The 18,250-nt window shown below is 48.7% G+C and overlaps 1 protein-coding gene across 5 annotated transcripts in view; it reads left to right on the top strand.

The window, feature by feature from the left end:
* The window catches only part of DIP2B (disco interacting protein 2 homolog B), a 69,361-nt gene that overhangs the window by 27,871 nt on the left and 23,240 nt on the right, over window positions 1-18,250 (top strand). For 3 of the 5 annotated variants that reach the window (XR_014186077.1, XR_014186078.1, XM_082073432.1), the window contains exons 2-12: window positions 325-396; window positions 6,593-6,733; window positions 7,676-7,801; window positions 9,333-9,545; window positions 11,717-11,860; window positions 13,068-13,187; window positions 13,778-13,975; window positions 14,626-14,717; window positions 15,192-15,302; window positions 16,291-16,414; window positions 16,930-17,039. Coding sequence is in view for 3 of the 5 variants with exons in the window: in XM_082073432.1 (XP_081929558.1) it covers window positions 325-396; window positions 6,593-6,733; window positions 7,676-7,801; window positions 9,333-9,545; window positions 11,717-11,860; window positions 13,068-13,187; window positions 13,778-13,975; window positions 14,626-14,717; window positions 15,192-15,302; window positions 16,291-16,414; window positions 16,930-17,039 (1,451 nt within the window). In the remaining 2 variants the exon portion in view is untranslated. The remainder of the gene's footprint in view (window positions 1-324; window positions 397-6,592; window positions 6,734-7,675; window positions 7,802-9,332; window positions 9,546-11,716; window positions 11,861-13,067; window positions 13,188-13,777; window positions 13,976-14,625; window positions 14,718-15,191; window positions 15,303-16,290; window positions 16,415-16,929; window positions 17,040-18,250) is intronic. The other 2 variants (XM_082073433.1, XM_082073434.1) reach the window with 2 other exon arrangements.

Here is an 18,250-nt window from a genome sequence, read left to right on the forward strand (position 1 = left end):
TCGTTGGCTTTTGTGGTCACCGAATATTTTCATACACTCTGAGTTTCCCTTTTTAGGTTTTCATGGCTTTGATATTCCATTTAGATAGCTGTTCTGATTCAAATTCTTGCATTTAAATAGTGTGTAGTGCATATCTCTGATCCCAAGGGAAAGTACAGGGGTTCTGTAATACGGAAGCTTTGAAATCCTAATGTACTTGCATTTGTTTGGTCTCTGATTTTCTTCAGCAGATGCATTGCGGCCTTCAAGTGGAACCTTCACGTCACTGAAAAGAAAAGTGAAAAATGAGGAGGTGATTAAATGAGTTTTCTTTCCTTGTTTCAGGGGACATCACGCAGAAGGGGTATGAGAAGAAGAGAGCGAAGCTGCTGGCTCCCTATGTTCCACAGCCACAAGGTAGGTCCTTGTTTCTGCTGGTCTGGGAACCTTATGGAGCCACCACATTCGAGGGACCCGTGGAGGGGAGCGCTGAGCTTCGTTTGCCGACTCTTGACTCTCAGCCGTGTTTCTGGAGCCAATAATTCCGCCGTGGAGGCTGCGTGGGTGCCATATGTTGCCTTGAGTCGGCTGGTTCGTATTGAACTGCAGGGAACTGGGACTAGTATTATTCAATATATTCATCAATGATTTGGAGGAGGGAATAGAGTGACTGTCAGCAGGTTTGCTGGTGACACCGAGCTGGGAGGAGTGGGTGACACTGGAAGCTGTGCTGCCATCAGAGACCTGGACAGGCTGGAGAGCTGGGCAGGGAAACATTTAATGAAATAGAACAAGGGCAAGTGTAGAGTCTTGAATCTGGGCAGGAACAACCCCAGGTTCAGTGTAAGTTGGGGAATGAGCTGTTAGAGAGCAGCGTAGGGGAAAGGGAGCTGGGGGTCCTGGGGACAGCAGGGTGACCATGAGCCAGCACTGGGCCCTTGTGGCCAGGAAGCCAATGGGACCTGGGGTGGGTTAGAAGGGGGGGGTCAGTAGGTCAGAGAGGTTCTCCTGCCCCTCTGCTCTGCCCTGGGGAGACCACACCTGGAATCTTGTGTCCAGTTGTGGCCCCTCAGTTCCAGCAGGACAGGGAACTGCTGGAGAGAGTCCAGCGCAGCCACCAAGATGCTGGAGGGAATGGAGCATCTCCCGTGTGAGGAAAGGCTGAGGGAGCTGGGGCTCTGGAGCTGGACAAGAGGACACTGAGGGGGGACTCATTCCTGGGGATCAGTATGGAAAGGGGGAGTGTCAGGAGGATGGAGCCAGGCTCTTCTGGTGACAACCAGTGACAGGACAAGGGGCAGTGGGTGCAAACTGGAACACAGGAGGTTCCACTGAAATCTGAGCAGAAACTTGCTCCTGGTGAGGGTGGCAGAGCCTGGCCCAGGCTGCCCAGGGGGTTGTGGAGTCTCCTTCTCTGCAGACATTCCAACCCGCCTGGTTCCTGTGGAACCTCATCTGGGTGTTCCTGCTCCATGGGGGGATTGCACTGGATGAGCTTTCCAGGGCCCTTCAACCCCTGATATTCTGGGATTCTGCGATTGCTGGTAGCTCAGAGCCATTCACGTCTCTGCAGAGCGCTCTGTGTTTCAACACTCTCTGTGCCCTGACTTATCTCCCACGTGCATAAATCACCTCCCACTCCCTTGTCAGCTGAGAACTCGAGGGCTTTGAGTTGGTTGTGAAGTGCGAGGTCCTCAGGAATCCTTGAAACCTTCTTAAAAATGGACACGGTGCAGAGTCAGTCTGTACCGTGTCCTTTCAACCACCCGAATTCCCTGTTGGAGAAACATCAGGATTTCTGTAATTTGTTAGTTTGTTTTGCCAAAGTAGCTGAATTCGTGTATTTCATTTACATCCGTTTCTTTCGGTTCTAAGATCCTTCGTGGTGCAGCTGATTGCGTGTAGGATAATTAGATATAATTGTAAACTGAAGGACATGGCTGAAAGTATGCTCAGTAATTATTAGGGGGATGCTTACCCAAAATAATTGCGCTACTGATGTACCGAGATGCTAAACCATTAAAAACTAATGTGTCTGGCTCTTGCAGCGTGGGGACTGAATGGGGACGACAGGCAGTCGTGAGTGGGCTTACTGTAATTTACTGGGACTGAACTACTGCCAGAAAGTGAAGGCTCAAAGTGCTTTTATTGACCGTCAGCGCTGCATCCGCTGGGGAAGATCGTCGAGGATTTTTTCTTACTTCTGCTGAAATGACAGCGGTTCGCGTGCCCGAGAAGCACAGAAGGACTGGACCCTGGTGCTTGTGTCCCTGTTCTCCTCCATCCCTGTTGTTTCTCAGTGTTGTTTTGCTCATGTACTCAACAAAAGCTGGTTCCTGTTCTCTTGCGCAACACTTATTGCCATAGCGGGTGCTTTCTGTACAAAAGAACAGTGTATTCTGCCTGAGCTGCCGCAGCAGAGGTTGCAAGGCAAGCAAAAAATAGATCTTAGCCTTCAAATGTGAGATTTTGTTACCAACAGCTCTCTGTGTCCTCAGGACTGCCTCCCTGAACCAGGATGTAACAGGAATCTCTGCTTGGTTACCTTTGTATCAAATCTCTGTTATTTAGAATCATTTCATTTCTGTTGGAGGAGACCCTCAGGATCATGGAGTCCAACCATAACCCAATTCCAGCACTAAACCGTGGCCCTGAACCTCGTCTGAGCGCCTTTTAAACCCCTCTGGGGATGGTGACTCCAGCACTGCCCTGGGCAGCCTCTTCAATGCCCCACAGCCCTTTGGGGAAGAAATCATCCCAAATTTCCAACCTCAACCTCCCCTGGCGCAACTTGAGGCCTTTTCCTCTTGTTTTATCACTTGGGAGCACAGACCAACCCCCTCCATGCCCCAACCTCCTTTTAAAGAAACCACAAAGTCATACACAAGACTAATCCCTCTTTATGGTCTTTAGGAGCAGGTATTTGTTAAGCAGGGTTTACAACCTCAGTCCAACCTGCGTACCTGTGGAGATCTTGAGCCTCGGGAGGAAACGTGGGTGTTCTGGGCCAAACTCGCTCCCGTCCCGTCCTTTTGATCCCGTGCCCCTCGTGCCTGTCGCTCCACATGCATGTTTGGTTTGGTTCAGAAAACATTGTGTCATTAGGAGGGGGGGGAAGCATTTGGCAGGACTGTCTGTGGCCCTGCTATTTTAATTGTCGCTCTTTTGAAAGCTGCAGAATGACCGGAGTTCAGGAAGAGACACAGGCTGGTAGGTCACCAATTAAGGCAGCGTTTTGAGTGCCGTTCTGGCTCAGCGTGTTCTGTACTTTACATCCCCTGTATCTGGGAATCACCCGTTGTAAAAACCCCATTGGAGTCACGCATGAGAGATTCAGAATCGGGTCACCTTGTTAATGGGAAGAAAATTAATGTAGCGCACAAGAAGATCAACAAAATATTTACTGCTGGCATTAGCGCATCGCGCTTTTCCAGGCACCTTCCTGACGTGAGCTCGCGTATCGTCTCCATCTCATCGACGTGCGGTGATGACGACACATCAGGGCACGTCAGCCCTATAGTTTGGGAGACTCCTATTGCTAAACCCGTGCTCCGTTCACATTGCCTCTGGGAGCTTGCCTCGTTATTCTAGAGTTAAGGCAACGATGTTAATTACCTAAAGATACATGTTTTCCTGGTGCCACATCCATTTTTGTAAATGGAAGCGGCCGCACCGGGGGCTTTGAGGACAGAACATGCTCTGAACAGCATCCCAGGCCGCGCGTGTTGGGCGACGCTGCTGATGTCGCTGGTGTTTACGCCTATTTTAAAAGATGCAATACCATGTTATTTCCTTTTTCTATCCTGCAAAATGGTCTTTGGATGGGCAGACGAGCTGCTCTGCTTAGAAACTAATGCCAGTTAGAAAACTTATTGCATCCTTCAAAAGCAAATAGTTTTGAATGTCTCCGTAGATTCAGGTCCCGCAGAAGCTGCAGGGTTGTCACAAAGGGAACGCTGAACAAGTCACTCGGCTGCTGCTTTGTTGTAGAACTGTGATTTACTGCAGCTGTTCACGTCGCCAACACCGTGAGCTTATTACAACGTGTTATTATGTCACAGCGAAATATGGTGTGTTGTGTCACCGAGACGCGTCCGATCCCTCTGTAAACGGGATGTTGTGTTTCCCTGCTGAGCAGACGAGGACTTAAAAGAGAGAACTGAATATGAACTTAATAATTCATTTAAAATAGTGTTAAATCTGCTGCTGACATCTAGTGGGTACTGGATTCGAAAATACACGTGTGATCAGAAAGGGTTCAGCTCCTCTTCTCAGCCTGTGAAGTTCTCTTTGCATCAAAATAAAACTCTCTTGGTTTTGGTGAAGGCAAATATGTGCTACAAAGGTTCAATTCGTTACCATTGAAGTGTGTTCCAGAGTGACGGCAAGGGGACACAAACAGGTTCTTTCGGCTGCGGTTACACTGACATTTTGAATGGAAAATCTTGCTCTGAAGTCCAGGTCTTCCAGTTCACAGGATCCCAGAATGTCAGGGGTTGAAGGGACCTGGAAAGCTCATCCAGCGCAATCCCCCCATGGAGCAGGAACACCCAGATGAGGTTACACAGGAACCAGGCGGGTTGGAATGTCTGCAGAGAAGGAGACTCCACAACCCCCTGGGCAGCCTGGGCCAGGCTCTGCCACCCTCACCACGAACAAGTTTCTTCCCATATTTAAGTGGAACCTCTTGTGTTCCAGTTTGCACCCATTGCCCCTTGTCCTGTCCCTGGTTGTCACCAGAAGAGCCTGGCTCCATCCTCCTGACACTGCCCCTTTCCATCTTGATCCCCAGGAATGAGTCCCCCCTCAGTGTCCTCTTGTCCAGCTCCAGAGCCCCAGCTCCCTCAGCCTTTCCTCACACGGGAGATGCTCCACTCCCTCCAGCATCTTGGTGGCTGCGCTGGACTCTCTGCAGCAGTTCCCTGTCCTGCTGGAACTGAGGGGCCACAACTGGACACAAGATTCCAGGTGTGGTCAATTGTCACATCCTGCACATAAACCACAGGAGTCTCTTTGCCATCCTACTTTTAGTGCCACTGGCACAGGGGATGGTCCTATTTTGATAAGGAAATACTGTGTTATATGCTACGATACCCAAAAAATACCGGTGAAAACTGTTTATCCCCTAATACAGTTTGAGAATTTCTGGCTAGCAGAGTGTGTTCTTTTGACTAGAAATAAAGGTTCTGAATTTTTGGCACGAGAGTTCAGAGTCATTAATCCATAAGGAGCGCGATGCCCCCGCACTCTCTGATTTTTCCGTGTAGCGCTGCCTTAAGCAGGTCGTTTGCTGGAATACTCAACATCCTGCTCTTCAGTTTGTTGGTACAGGAGCCAGTTGGAGATTTGGGCAGCTCATTAGGTGCGATTGGCTGGAACTGCGGGTTCCCCGAGCTCCAGGCGCTTGCCTGGCGCCATTTACCCGCAACCACACACCCCAGAGCGCTCGGCCTGGAACCGGAGCCGGGACTTGTGGTTTCCTCCTCATTTCTCTAATCCTTTGGTAGTTTGTGGGGACTGGTAAGCGGCGCGTGTTTAGATGACACACTCGCTGGTCCTTTTGCATGACTCGAGGTGACGATCTGAAGGTAATTACGGCGACTTGACCTTTTGGGTCCCACAGATTCATTTTCGAATGGAAACTCCAGTAGCGACGATTCCTCCCATCAATTTCTTAGCAGATTTTCTATTTAATTCCCTTTATTCCTGGGAAAACCGAACTTTTCCAGGATGCTGAAGCCCCTCTTGATGTGCTGGAAGGAGCCAGACGCAGGACAATTAGTGGTCTCATTGGTTTTATAATTAATGGGAGCAGCAGAGGCTGGTGTGGTGTTGGTTTTCCTGTCAATAACGCACGCTGGTCAGTGCAACGCGGTAACAAACGCGGCTTCTCAATGTATTTTTCTGTGGGTTTGCTCTCCTTCACAACTCAATTTTAATGATTTATTGCATCACCCGAGCCCCTTGTTGTGCCCATAGGAGGAAACCGGTGTAAATGGCTTTGAGCTCTAAAAGCAATTTACATACATCACTTTAACACAAGTTAAACTGCTAATTCTCTTCCGCCTTAACGCGATGATGAGAAGATGGTGCAGTCCTGTTCCCATTGGAAACGTGGCAAAATAGGGAGTAAACTGTACAGATACCGAGTCACAAAACATTGACGTTCGTTGTAAATGGAAGTGTAGGACTTACCTGCTTTATCTACTATTTATCAACATTTCTCCGACTCTTATCGCCTCTGGGTTTGTATTTTGTAATGAGTTTTTAAAGGTCACTTAATCACCCTTAAATTATGTGAAATTGTGTATTATGGCACCTGCTTCAGATTTGCTGGGAATTCTCTTAATTCAAGTGCCCAACAACCCCTCAAAAAGCAAAAAGCTGGAAAAAACTCACAAGAATAAGGTCAAAGAAGGATATATCTTAACTGATAATTGGATATATATAATTGTGTATCATTGGGAAGTTGTACTCATGTACTAATTAGATCCACTTCACTACAAGAAGGGAGAAAAAAAAGGAGGAATCCTGTAATTATCTGGTGAAAGAGAAAAGTGTGGTCCCCAAAAGCTGCTGTTCCCCTCTCAGAGAACCGTGGGCTGTTTTCCAGGGGTGGATCCAGCGCCGCAGAAGGAATCCAGGACTCCGATGCCCGTTCCCGCTGCAGCTCCAGCCTCAGCGTCCTCCTCATCCTCCTCCAAGTTCCACCGAGCGCGCTCAGGGGGAGCCCGAGATGAACGTTACCGATCAGGTAAGGACGAGAGCTCCCCGGGGAGTCCTGGCGATGGGGAACAACCCACCGTGTCCTCTCAAGGCGGGTCAAGCTTATTATTTGTCCACTGATGGAAAGTCCTACCTTGGTAGGACCTTGTATAAAAACCTGTCACTCGTAGCTGCTGAATCCAAAAAATACAGAGTAGAAAAAGCAAATCACTTTTTGCCACCTTGATTTTCTGGCCTGGTTGCACCTATTCAGTGTTCACCACGACCGTGGCCGTAGGTACCAGATTGGGTGAAGTGACGGGTAATAATTTGTCCGGGAGTTGGTGCTTGCTGTGCACATCTGGGGCCAGTGTTACTCAATATATTCATCAATGATTTGGACGAGGGAATAGAGTGACTGTCAGGAGGTTTGCTGGTGACACCAAGCTGGGAGGAGTGGGTGACACTGGAAGCTGTGCTGCCATCAGAGACCTGGACAGGCTGGAGAGCTGGGTGGGAACAATTTAATGAAATAGAACAAGGGCAAGTGTAGAGTCTTGAATGTGGGCAGGAACAACCCCAGGTTCCAGTGTAAATTGGGGAATGAGCTGTTAGAGAGCAGCGTAGGGGAAAGGGAGCTGGGGGTCCTGGAGACAGCAGGGTGACCATGAGCCAGCACTGGGCCCTTGTGGCCAGGAAGCCAATGGGACCTGGGGGGGGTTAGAAGGGGGTGGTCAGTAGGTCAGAGAGGTTCTCCTGCCCCTCTGCTCTGCCCTGGGGAGACCACACCTGGAATCTTGTGTCCAGTTGTGGCCCCTCAGTTCCAGCAGGACAGGGAACTGCTGGAGAGAGTCCAGCGCAGCCACCAAGATGCTGGAGGGAAAACGGGGAATTAATTGCATCAATATAGATGCTAGCGGTGGTTACATGTGTGTAAGCCTCGCGTGGTTTAATTCTGCTGCGAAGCTGAGTCTGAGCGTCCCCTGCGCAGATATCCACACGGAGGCGGTTCAGGCGGCGCTGGCCAAGCACAAGGAGCAGAAGATGGCCCTGCCCATGCCAACCAAGAGACGCTCCACGTTCGTTCAGTCCCCCGCGGATGCCTGCACCCCCCCAGGTGAGGTCCTCGCAGTCCGGGGGGTGTTTGGGGATCAGCAGTGACAGTTCCCAAATCAACCTGCCGGAATATTCCAGCTTCTGAGCACGTTTGCGGGGAGGCCGTTACTCCATCGCTCTCTTGCTGCCTTCGAACAGCTGCTTGTTTGGTGGAGCTGCCGTTAGGGCTGTGAAAGTGACTCCTGGGAGCTCTGAAAGAACCAACTGGCAGGAGCTGAGCAGGATTTCTGGGCTGAGGCTTCTTTTGCTCCCCTCACACCAGTTTTGGTTGCATAATTCACCTCTTGATTTTAAGGTTCAATATTCATCGTACAGGTAAAGGCTTTGCAATGATGTCCCTTTCTGGGTAAGGACCCTGGAGGAGCCCTGTGGGATTCGGGACTTGCAGGATTTTCCTTCCCAACCCTTCCCGTGTAATGGCTGCAGGAAAACACCTGGGATAAGGCGGCGCCTGTTACGGTGCATGCGCATCAGATGGCAACAACCCTCTCTGCTTTCAAGCAGCTGTATGCACTGGCTTAAAAATGACTGTGTGTAATTTTTGGCAGTGACTTGTCTGTTGTCTCTCGTGCAGAAGCATCACAGCCATTTGGATCGATGACGTCGCCTGAAGATGATGAATTCATGTCTCATTGTGAATTCATCTCTCTGAAACCGCTCTGCTCGCCCTCCCCACTCACAGCTATTCCTTTCCCTCCTTTTTTCTCCATCCTGTTTTCCTTTCCCCCGGGGGCTGCTGCATGTTCCTGGTGTCTGCTTGGGTCTCAGCTTCGTACTAACTAGGCCAGGACTAGAGCACGTTCTGAGTGGCTCTCCCCACATAAAGCTCAGGTCTGGAATCAGTCAATTCTGCAGCTCCTGACCATATTATAGTAGTTGGATTTACAACTAAAGTACAGGCAGACAATCACTTTGAAGAACACGTGAATTTTAGGGCAAAGCCCAAATGCTCATATTTAGCACTGTACGACTTCAGATACTAAGTCGTTATTTTCTTCATGGTGAATAATGAGGAGAGACAAGGGATTTGCTCTCTCGGAAATGCGGGATGCAGTTCCTTGTAGTTTCCCCTGTTTTGTTTTGGGGTGGGTTGGTTGGTTGGTTGTTTTCCCTGCACTGGAAAGAGGCCCATTTAGAATACCAGACAAAAGCATTTTCTCAAGTGGCCTTGGCACACGCGTTCCTGCAAATTTTCAGCTTTGACACTGATACTGACCCCTTTCCATTTCCGAATTAGCAAAGTTAGGCAACACAGCATCTGGTATTACAGAATACGAGCAGAAAAGCAACGAGGGATAAGTTGGAGAAGGCAGGGGAAGGATTCTTGCCTGAGGACGGGACTCTTGTGCAAAACACGAGGGGTAAACGTGTTCACCTCGGAGCCGTCTGCTGCTTTAACTCCTGGTTTGGCCAATGTAACCTTGTTAAAGAATAAAATCCTCATGCTGTTGATGTGCGAACCGGCCGGAGAGCGTGTTCAGTGCCATGTGCTTTCCCGAAGCAGCTGGATTTTCTTTTCTGCTTTCACACAGACACGTCTTCCGCATCCGAGGACGAGGGCTCGCTAAGGCGCCAGGCTGCTCTTTCTGCTGCATTGCATCAGAGCTTACAGAATGCTGAGTCTTGGATCAACCGATCTATTCAGGGGTCATCCACATCCTCATCAGCATCTTCTACACTTTCCCATGGAGAAGGCAAAGGGACCAGTGGGTCACTAGCTGATGTATTTGCCAATACTCGAATAGGTAGGAGATGGGTATGAACAGAAAAATCGCTTCGAGTTCAGTTTGTGTTAATAAAGGCAGAGTTGAGGGAAATTCAGACCAAGAGCTTAGTTAGTTCTGATGGAGCTCGCTGGGATTTGGTGGAGTTGCACCATCACGATGCTTTTTTTCCTTCCGAATTTCAGAATATTGAGTTGGTTGAAAAAGTGGGGAGCAGGAGCTTATGGAAGCACAAGAGACTCCAGGGGGTGTTGATGGGCTCCGTAGGCACCACCTTTTTGTATATTGTGTCGCTTATGTCTCCAGCTTTTGGAAGCCACTGTGTGTACAAAGCTGCCGTATGCAAGTAGCGTTTGGCATCCGTGTCCTATGGAAACCACAGGGGCATCTTTGCCTATCGAGGGGGGAAACGCTGCGTTTGAACATTTTCATTTTGCTATAAGCCCGAATGGTTTATTGTTTGTGTTAGATTAAAAAAAACACCCAAAACAAAACACAAACAGCCGTGTATTTGAACAAACGAACACGCAATTGCAAAAAAACGGCTATAGCAGAGTAAAGATTTCACACAGATCTTTCATGACAAGTCTGAGAAATACTCAGAGCATCCCCATATTGAGAAGATGGAGCAAGATCTCCACGTCTGGATCCCCCGGGCTCAGTTTTCTGAGGCTCTGAGGTGTTCCTGCTGCTGATGCTTCTGTATGAAATGGCCAGTTTGGTTTTGCTCGGTGTACGTCTGTCCTTTGATCCGCTGTTCAGGTTGTCACCGCAGCTCAGGCCATGTCTGTATTTTGTGTGCTCTCTGCTTTCGCTTAACTCGTTTGGGGCAAGCAGTGCATAGAAGTGCTGGTGGTTTCAGCTGTTTCCCTTCTATTTTTTAATGGCTGTTATTTTTGGTTTCGTTTTATTTTTGCTGGGATGCAAGTGGGAAAAGTGGGGAAACTGCTCATAAAATGTAGTCGATATAATCAATGTGTCTTTGAAGCAGAGAGGCTGGTTTTAATTGGAGCACGCAGCAAGCTACGTTACCTTTTGTAATGAATTACGGTAATCTAGCTTTTCACCTACACAATACTAATCTAATTAGTATTTTATGCAAAAGAGAGGTTTTAAATCTTTGGAATTGTATTTGCCGTGTAGATGCCACATCCATCCCGTGCTAACACCTGATGTAAATGAATAGGAACTCTCCCGTATGCAATTTTATATGTATTTTATATAGAGAGAGTTGGAGTTGTACAAAATCCGGGTCCTTTCTAGTGAGCTCAGAGGTTCAATCCATGAGGAACATTCCTTGCTGCTGGGTCTCCAAAGCGATGCAGAAATGGAATGATTCCACATCTGGCTTCTTTCACACTCCAACATAGCTTCAGAATTGTTGCTTTTTTCCTTCCTAAGCAACAGTTGCTGGTTCTGTTAAGCCAGAACAGAATATTCTTGCCCATCAGGTGACTGAGCCTGCTGCGTTGGAGAAATAAATCCCACGTAAGCAAAAATCGCTTGTTTAAGAGAAAGTTAATGAGAGAATTACTGGAATATGCAGATTTCCGTGCAGTTTGGGGCCCACGACCTTGTCTATAAAGCAAAACAGTGTCTTGCAACTTAAAGCAAAAAATAAAAGACGCAGCTTGCTCTGTTCATTAGTTTTTAAGTTGATTATTTAGCTGCTGGACAAGCTTATACTGTGTAGCCACTGAGCTGGAAGAAATTGAAGCGCAACCTGAATTGTGCTGATCTGCTTTAGTCGGTGGCCTCCGCATGGTTTGGTTCGGAAAGCGCTCACCCACAAACCGGTTCAACAGTGTCGTTCTAGCAGAGATTCCTGCTGGGAATTGAGTGGGGAATTGGGAATCTGGGGATCGAGTGTTTCAGAGCTCACGTGGCTCTCCAAACGTGTTGATTTTTTACAGTGCTGAGGATCAAGAGGTTGAGCTTGATTGGAAGGTCAGAGACCGAGAACAGGAACGGATGAACCGCTCATCTTGTGCCTTCGTTTTCTGTTTTCCAGAACAGATAACGTGCACCTCCTAGAGCTCCTTAGTATTTAGGAAGCGGTGTGTTTAATCAGAGCTCCCCTACATTCAACCCATTAAATTCTTAAGATTGTTGGTAACAGGTAACTAACGCTTTGCTTGTTCCACCTGACAATCAAAGGTATGTGTTAATTGCCATTTTCTCCCTTCTTTTAGAAAACGTCTCCGTTCCCCCCGATGTCACAGCAACTACCTCGTGTTCCTCAGCGCGCCCGGCAGCCATCGACCTCCCTCCGGCGGGGATCGTCAAGGGCATGCACAAGGGATCCAACCGCTCCAGCCTCATGGACACCGCCGACGGTACGGACCCTCCGAGCCGGTAGATAGAGCCGTGCTGAGCTGGGAGAACAAACCTCCTGGTTTAAGTTCAGCCCATTGAAGCGCTTCACAAATTTGCAGTGGTTACGGCATCGGCGTTAACGCCTTCCCGTGCCGCGCATTGACACCAACGCTGCAGCAGTTGTCTGTTGCGTGCCGAACTGGGGAAAATTGTGGCGTTTTCTCCTCTCTGATGCTTTTTAAGAAAAAAAGTTACAAGTGCATAGGTAGGCTGATTGTTTTTAAAAGCTTTTGTCCTAGAATCCCTCAAAGGAAAGGTAAGATGAATGAAACGATTTAATTCTCAACTGTAATTAAGCTTCCATGGAGCTGATACACTCAGTCCAAGCTGGTTGGCGTAAAGCTTTGTGCAGAGGGGTCACATCAGTGGTTCTGCTCTGGTTGTGTGTCCCCTCTGCCGACAGCCCAGCCGCACACTGATCGGTGACGGTGGCTCATCGGTACCGGTGGCTCATCGGTACCGGTGGCTCATCGATACCGGTGGCTCATCGGTACCGGTGGCTCATCGGTACCGGTGGCCCATCGGTACCGGTGGCTCATCGATACCGGTGGCCCATCGGTACTGGTGGCTCATCGGTACTGGTGGCTCATCGGTACTGGTGGCCCATCGGTACTGGTGGCCCATCGGTACTGGTGGCCCATCGGTACTGGTGGCCCATCGGTACTGGTGGCCCATCGCTACCGGTGGCTCATTGATACCGGTGGCTCATCAGTACTGGTGGCTCATCAGTACTGGTGGCTCATTGATACCGGTGGCTCATCGGTACCGGTGGCTCATCGGTACTGGTGGCTCATTGATACCGGTGGCTCATCGGTACTGGTGGCTCATTGATACCGGTGGCTCGTCGGTACCGGTGGCCCATCGAGAACCACAGGCGGGCACAGAGCTGCAGGCCGGGCTTGACAACAAGTGCCCTGTGTCAGGGGCAGGTGGAAACCAGACTTTGAAGGGAGGAAATGCTTCAAAATGAATGTCTATTACTAGCATTTTCTGAGCACTGAGTTAATACAGAACTGATATATCACTTACTAATATTGTCCTGCACTGGCACAACCTTTAATAATGGAGTGGGGGCAGCAAGAGAAGGATCCTCCGATGGAGGGAGGCAGGATGTGAATGGTAACAGGGATGCCGAACGCTTTGATTAGACAAGATCTCTCCATCCAGGTGTTCCCGTGAGCAGTCGAGTCTCCACGAAAATTCAGCAGTTGCTTAACACCTTGAAAAGACCTAAAAGGCCACCCCTGAAAGAATTTTTTGTGGATGATTTTGAAGAAATTGTGGAAGGTAATAGCATCAAATAGTGAGTTTTATGAATCATTTGCTATAAGTACACTCATCTGCACGGTGCTGAATTTCTTTATGCAGCTGGTGTTGAAGTTGACTCTGGTTTGCTCTTTGCAGCCTGTCAGGAACAGTCTGATACAAACCCAGTGGTTGAAGTCATTGCCTGTACTGCCAAGCTTTGAGTGGCCTCCTCAACGCTAAACTTCCCACAATAACTACAGTTTCTTACCGAAAATATTTCACTAGATTTTTAAACCCTCTTCATTCACTTAGGCTACTCGAATTTCCCAAAAGGGATCGTCTTTACTGGTAATTTCATTACAAACTGATTTTGTAAGATTGTTTTTCTTTTCTCCAATTCTGGGTTCCTTTCCTTCCTCTTAAACCAACTACCTTTTAAGAGCACCTTAGGAGACTATGTCCGTGATGTTTTGTTTTGTGCAGGGCTTCCTAGGAAATGAATTGTGATAGGGCTTGTTAACCCTAAAGGTGATGAGGAAAAGCCTTTGTTTTCAGCGCATCTTTCCAGCTTAACTGTCTGGTAATAAATGGGCAAAGATGAACCGGAAACATTATGGAATTGTCTTCAGTTCCGCAGCCTGACCCCAACCAGCCCAAGCCCGAGGGCCGGCAGATGATGCCCGTGAAGGGGGAACCCCTGGGAGTTGTTTGTAACTGGCCTCCTGCCTTGGAAGCAGCTCTGCAGCGCTGGGGAACCACGCAGGCGAAGTGCCCCTGTCTGACAGCACTGGATGTTACGGGAAAACCAGTTTATACCCTCACATATGGTGAGTTGAGCCGCAGCTGCCGTTGCTGAACTGCTCCGAAAGAGCAGCGGTGGATCGTGGAATCACAGGAGGGTTTGGGTTGAAGGGACCTTCAAATGTCACCTTATGCCATGAGCAGGGACATCTTCAGCAGCTCAGGGTGCTCAGAGCCCCGTCCAGCCTGGCCTGGGATGTCTCCAGGGATGCTTCAGCCACCACCTCTCTGGCCAACCTGGGCCAGGCTCTCACCACCCTCAGGGCCAACAATTGCCTTTTATCCAGCCTGAATCTCCCTCTTTTAGTTTAAAACCATCCCCCCTTGTCCTATCTCAACAGGTCCTGCTCAAAAGTCTGTCCCCATCTTTCTTTAGGCCCCTTTTTAAGTCTGAAAAGGCCGCACTAAGGTCTCCCCGGAGCTTCTCTTCCCCAGCTGAACACCCCAACTTTCCAGCCATTCCTCCCAGCAGAGCTGCTCCAGCCTCGCAGCAGATAGAACACACGGGGTTGTTGGTCTTGGTGCGGTTGCACACACCTTCCTGGGTTTGGAGAGCTTTGTAGACAAAGTGGCGTAAGCGAAACAGAGTACACGGCTGTAGGTGGTCAAAGCAGCCAAGACCTGAAACATTCTCTTGTGTGCTCGGTTGTGCAAATCTCTCTTCTTTGTGTTCCAGGCAAACTGTGGAGCAGAAGTCTCAAGCTGGCCTACACGCTGCTTAATAAACTGGGGACCAAAAATGAACCTGTGTTAAAACCTGGAGATAGGGTAATGAGTTTGGGACTATCTGGTTCAACCTCTGAAATAAAAAGAGGGTTTTGGGGGGCTGCAACGTACCACAGACACTATATTCTTGTTCTTTTAATAGCAAGACTCTTACCCCAGGGACAGGCTATTTGGGAAAGAAACCTCTGTGGTTTTTCTGGCTGCTCTGTAAGCAGCTTCTTGGCTCTGGGCTTTGAAATACAGCTGAGGAAGAGCCTTGCATGTCTGAGAGAAAACCAGTTTTAGACATATGTGCATGTGTTTTAGACATGTATGTGCATGTGCATCTTCATGCATGTGGGCCCCAGGGAACGCTGACGTACCAGATATTCCATGGGAGAGCGAGCGCTTGGAGGTGCCCTGTGAAAAATGCCGTGGTAGAATGTGAAATAACACCAAGTTTCCTGACTGTTAGTCGCTATAGAGCTGAACTCCGCGATTTTTTTTCAACTAACAAACCATTTCTGTGAATTGCAGGTAGCCCTCGTTTATCCCAACAATGACCCGGTCATGTTCATGGTGGCGTTTTACGGCTGTCTCCTGGCAGAAGTCATACCAGTGCCTATCGAGGTACCTCTTACCAGAAAGGTAACGTTGATGGGGTGAGAGGAGCTGATGTGGGATGAAAACCAAGTCGGACCATCCACCTCTGAGGGTGTTTCACAGCATCCGCCTTCTCTGTAGCAACACAGTGTGCGAGCCCTTTGCGAACCTGCAAGAGCTGTTTGAAAATGGAAAAACGTATTGACCAGAGCGCTGTGCTCAGCAACTGGAGATGTCAATTCACCTAAACGCTGTAGTCTTCGTTCTGTTATTGCAGATAATATCGTGGTTCTGCCCCTGATTGGTGTGAAGGGCTCTCGTTTAGCATCTTCCGTTCTTTTATTTCACTGGAGGCTGAAGGTGCCGAGTATTTCTGAACACTTCTGGGCGCTCTTTGTAAATTCCCGGCCCAACAAAGAGTTTTCATTACCCTTACCGGAATTTTTGCAATATTGCCTTATTATTGCCATGTCAAGAACTGCCTAAAACTATCGATTTCGTAAGAGGTATCAAAAGCAACAGGATAATGGCAAACATATGGCAAGAGAGATGGTAATGGACCGGTGAGCTAGTCTGGTAATACTGTGGGAGTCAGAGCTTTGCTCTCATTTGTCTGCAACGTGACAACTGCTACAGCAACCAAATACAAAATTAAAACTTCTCCCAATCAGATTTTGTGATGCCTTATCACTTGTCTACAGACTTTTATTGCCTTGTAGGTACGTCTCCGCTTTCACCCAGCGGGCCTTTGTGCTGGATATGTAGAATATCATCTTCCAAAATGCATTATAATGCAACTTGGAAGCGATTCTGTTCATCCCTGCCAGCAGGAGGTTGTCACTTGAGTTTCAGACCATTGCCAGGCATTGGGTGTAGGCAGAGAAGGACAAAGCGAAGGAGAGAGTCTGGGCATGGGTTGTGTTGTCTTTTTCCTTCCCTGTGTGATCCGTGGTGTTACCAGCCCTGGGGTTTTGCTAAGGGGAAAGGTGATTTATGTCCCGTATAAACAGGAATGACGTTTTCCCTCTCCCAGGACGCCGGCGGGCAGCAGATCGGCTTTCTGCTGGGAAGCTGTGGCATTGCTTTGGCCCTCACCACTGAAGTTTGCCTGAAAGGGCTCCCAAAAACCCAAAACGGAGAAATCGTGCAATTTAAAGGTTAGATTGGGCTATACACTTGCTTTTGATCGTATTTTTCATATAGCTGAGCTGTCTGAAGGTAGCTGGCAGAAGCCTGAATGCATTTTGGGAGTGCAAAGGGCTTTTCTGCTGGCATCGCTTACCTGTTGCTTTGCGCATGTGGTGTAGATCGATCCTTGTGTCCGACAGAACCGCTTTGTTGTTCTGGAAGTCACAATGGACCCACCTTAGGAGCCAGGGTTGTCCTCAGATCCCTTCAGGGGCGTTTGCCCGTTCAGAAGCAGTTTTGTTAATGATACAACAAGCTATATTTAGAAGTACCGCGGGGATCTTTCCTGCGCAGAGGAAGCGCCGCGTCGCCCACTGAGCTCCTGATGAGAAACGAGATGAACCTTCTGGCTGGTTGCTTGGCTCGGTATTCTGCTTGTGTAACTCATCTTGGACAGACGATGGGGGTTCAGTGTATTCTTGAAGAATAGAAATCCCTCAATAAATAAACTGGTATTAATATTCCACTTTAATTTTGGCTCTAGGTTGGCCCAGACTCAAATGGGTTGTGACAGATTCAAAATATCTCTCCAAATCTCCCAAGGACTGGCAGCCCAACATCTCAGCTGCAGGAACTGAGCCAGCGTACATTGAGGTAAGCAGGGAATGGGGAATAGAAAGTAGTTGCCATGAGCTGAGTTTAATGTTCTAATCACCAGAGAGGTAATACTTTCACCTCACTGCCTTAAACTGCCCATTTCTAGCTGCTGAAACAAGACTTCGCTGTGTACAACCTGCCGTGAGGCTTATTTTAGTTTTGAATACCTTTGTGGCCTTGAGCACGGCTCAAAATGATTTGGAGAACGTTGCTCTTGTTCCAGAAAAGCTGGTAATTGGACAACGGAGCTCTCCAAGATTACACAGATCTCTGAAAATACTTCAGCCAACGGCATTTTGAATTTTCTGTTCATCCTGGCAGAGCTTATTGTCGTTTGTAGAGCGCAGTGACGCGGCTTCTAGAAATCCCAGAATCCCAGAATGTCCAGGGTTGGAAGGGACCTGGAAAGCTCATCCAGTGCAATCCCCCCATGGAGCAGGAACACCCAGCTGAGGTTACACAGGAACCAGGCGGGTTGGAATGTCTGCAGAGAAGGAGACTCCACAACCCCCTGGGCAGCCTGGGCCAGGCTCTGCCACCCTCACCACGAACAAGTTTCTGCTCAGATTTAAGCGGAACCTCCTGTGTTCCAGTTTGCACCCATTGCCCCTTGTCCTGTCACTGGTTGTCACCAGAAGAACCTGGCTCCATCCTCCTGACACTGCCCCTTTCCATATTGATCCCCAGGAACGAGTCCCCCCTCAGTGTCCTCTTGTCCAGCTCCAGAGCCCCAGCTCCCTCAGCCTTTCCTCACCCGGGAGATGCTCCACTCCCTCCAGCATCTTGGTGGCTGCGCTGGACTCTCTCCAGCAGTTCCCTGTCCTGCTGGAGCTGAGGGGCCACAACTGGACACAAGATTCCGGGAAGAGTACACACTTGCCTCAACATTGTGCATAGTCTTCATTCATCAGTACGGCCGAGTTCTTTTTCTGCATCTCAGCTTTGACACTAAAGTTATTTCAGGTTCTATACATTCTTCTTTACATTATGGTCTTTGTTTCCCTCCTGGTTCTCATACCCATGTGCTAGAAGACAGCAACACAGGACCACAGGGCATGCACACATTCCAGTTCAGTTTCTAAACTATTTTATATATCATACTGAGTAAGTGAACCTTGCTGCTGCCTTTCTACAAGCTGCTACTGTTTTGAGCGTGTCTCAGCAGCTTTAGGGAAACAAAATGTTATTTAATATGGACTTTATGATTT

Source organism: Streptopelia decaocto (assembly GCF_964273445.1).
Source record: "Streptopelia decaocto genome assembly, chromosome: 27".
NCBI lineage: Eukaryota > Metazoa > Chordata > Aves > Columbiformes > Columbidae > Streptopelia > Streptopelia decaocto.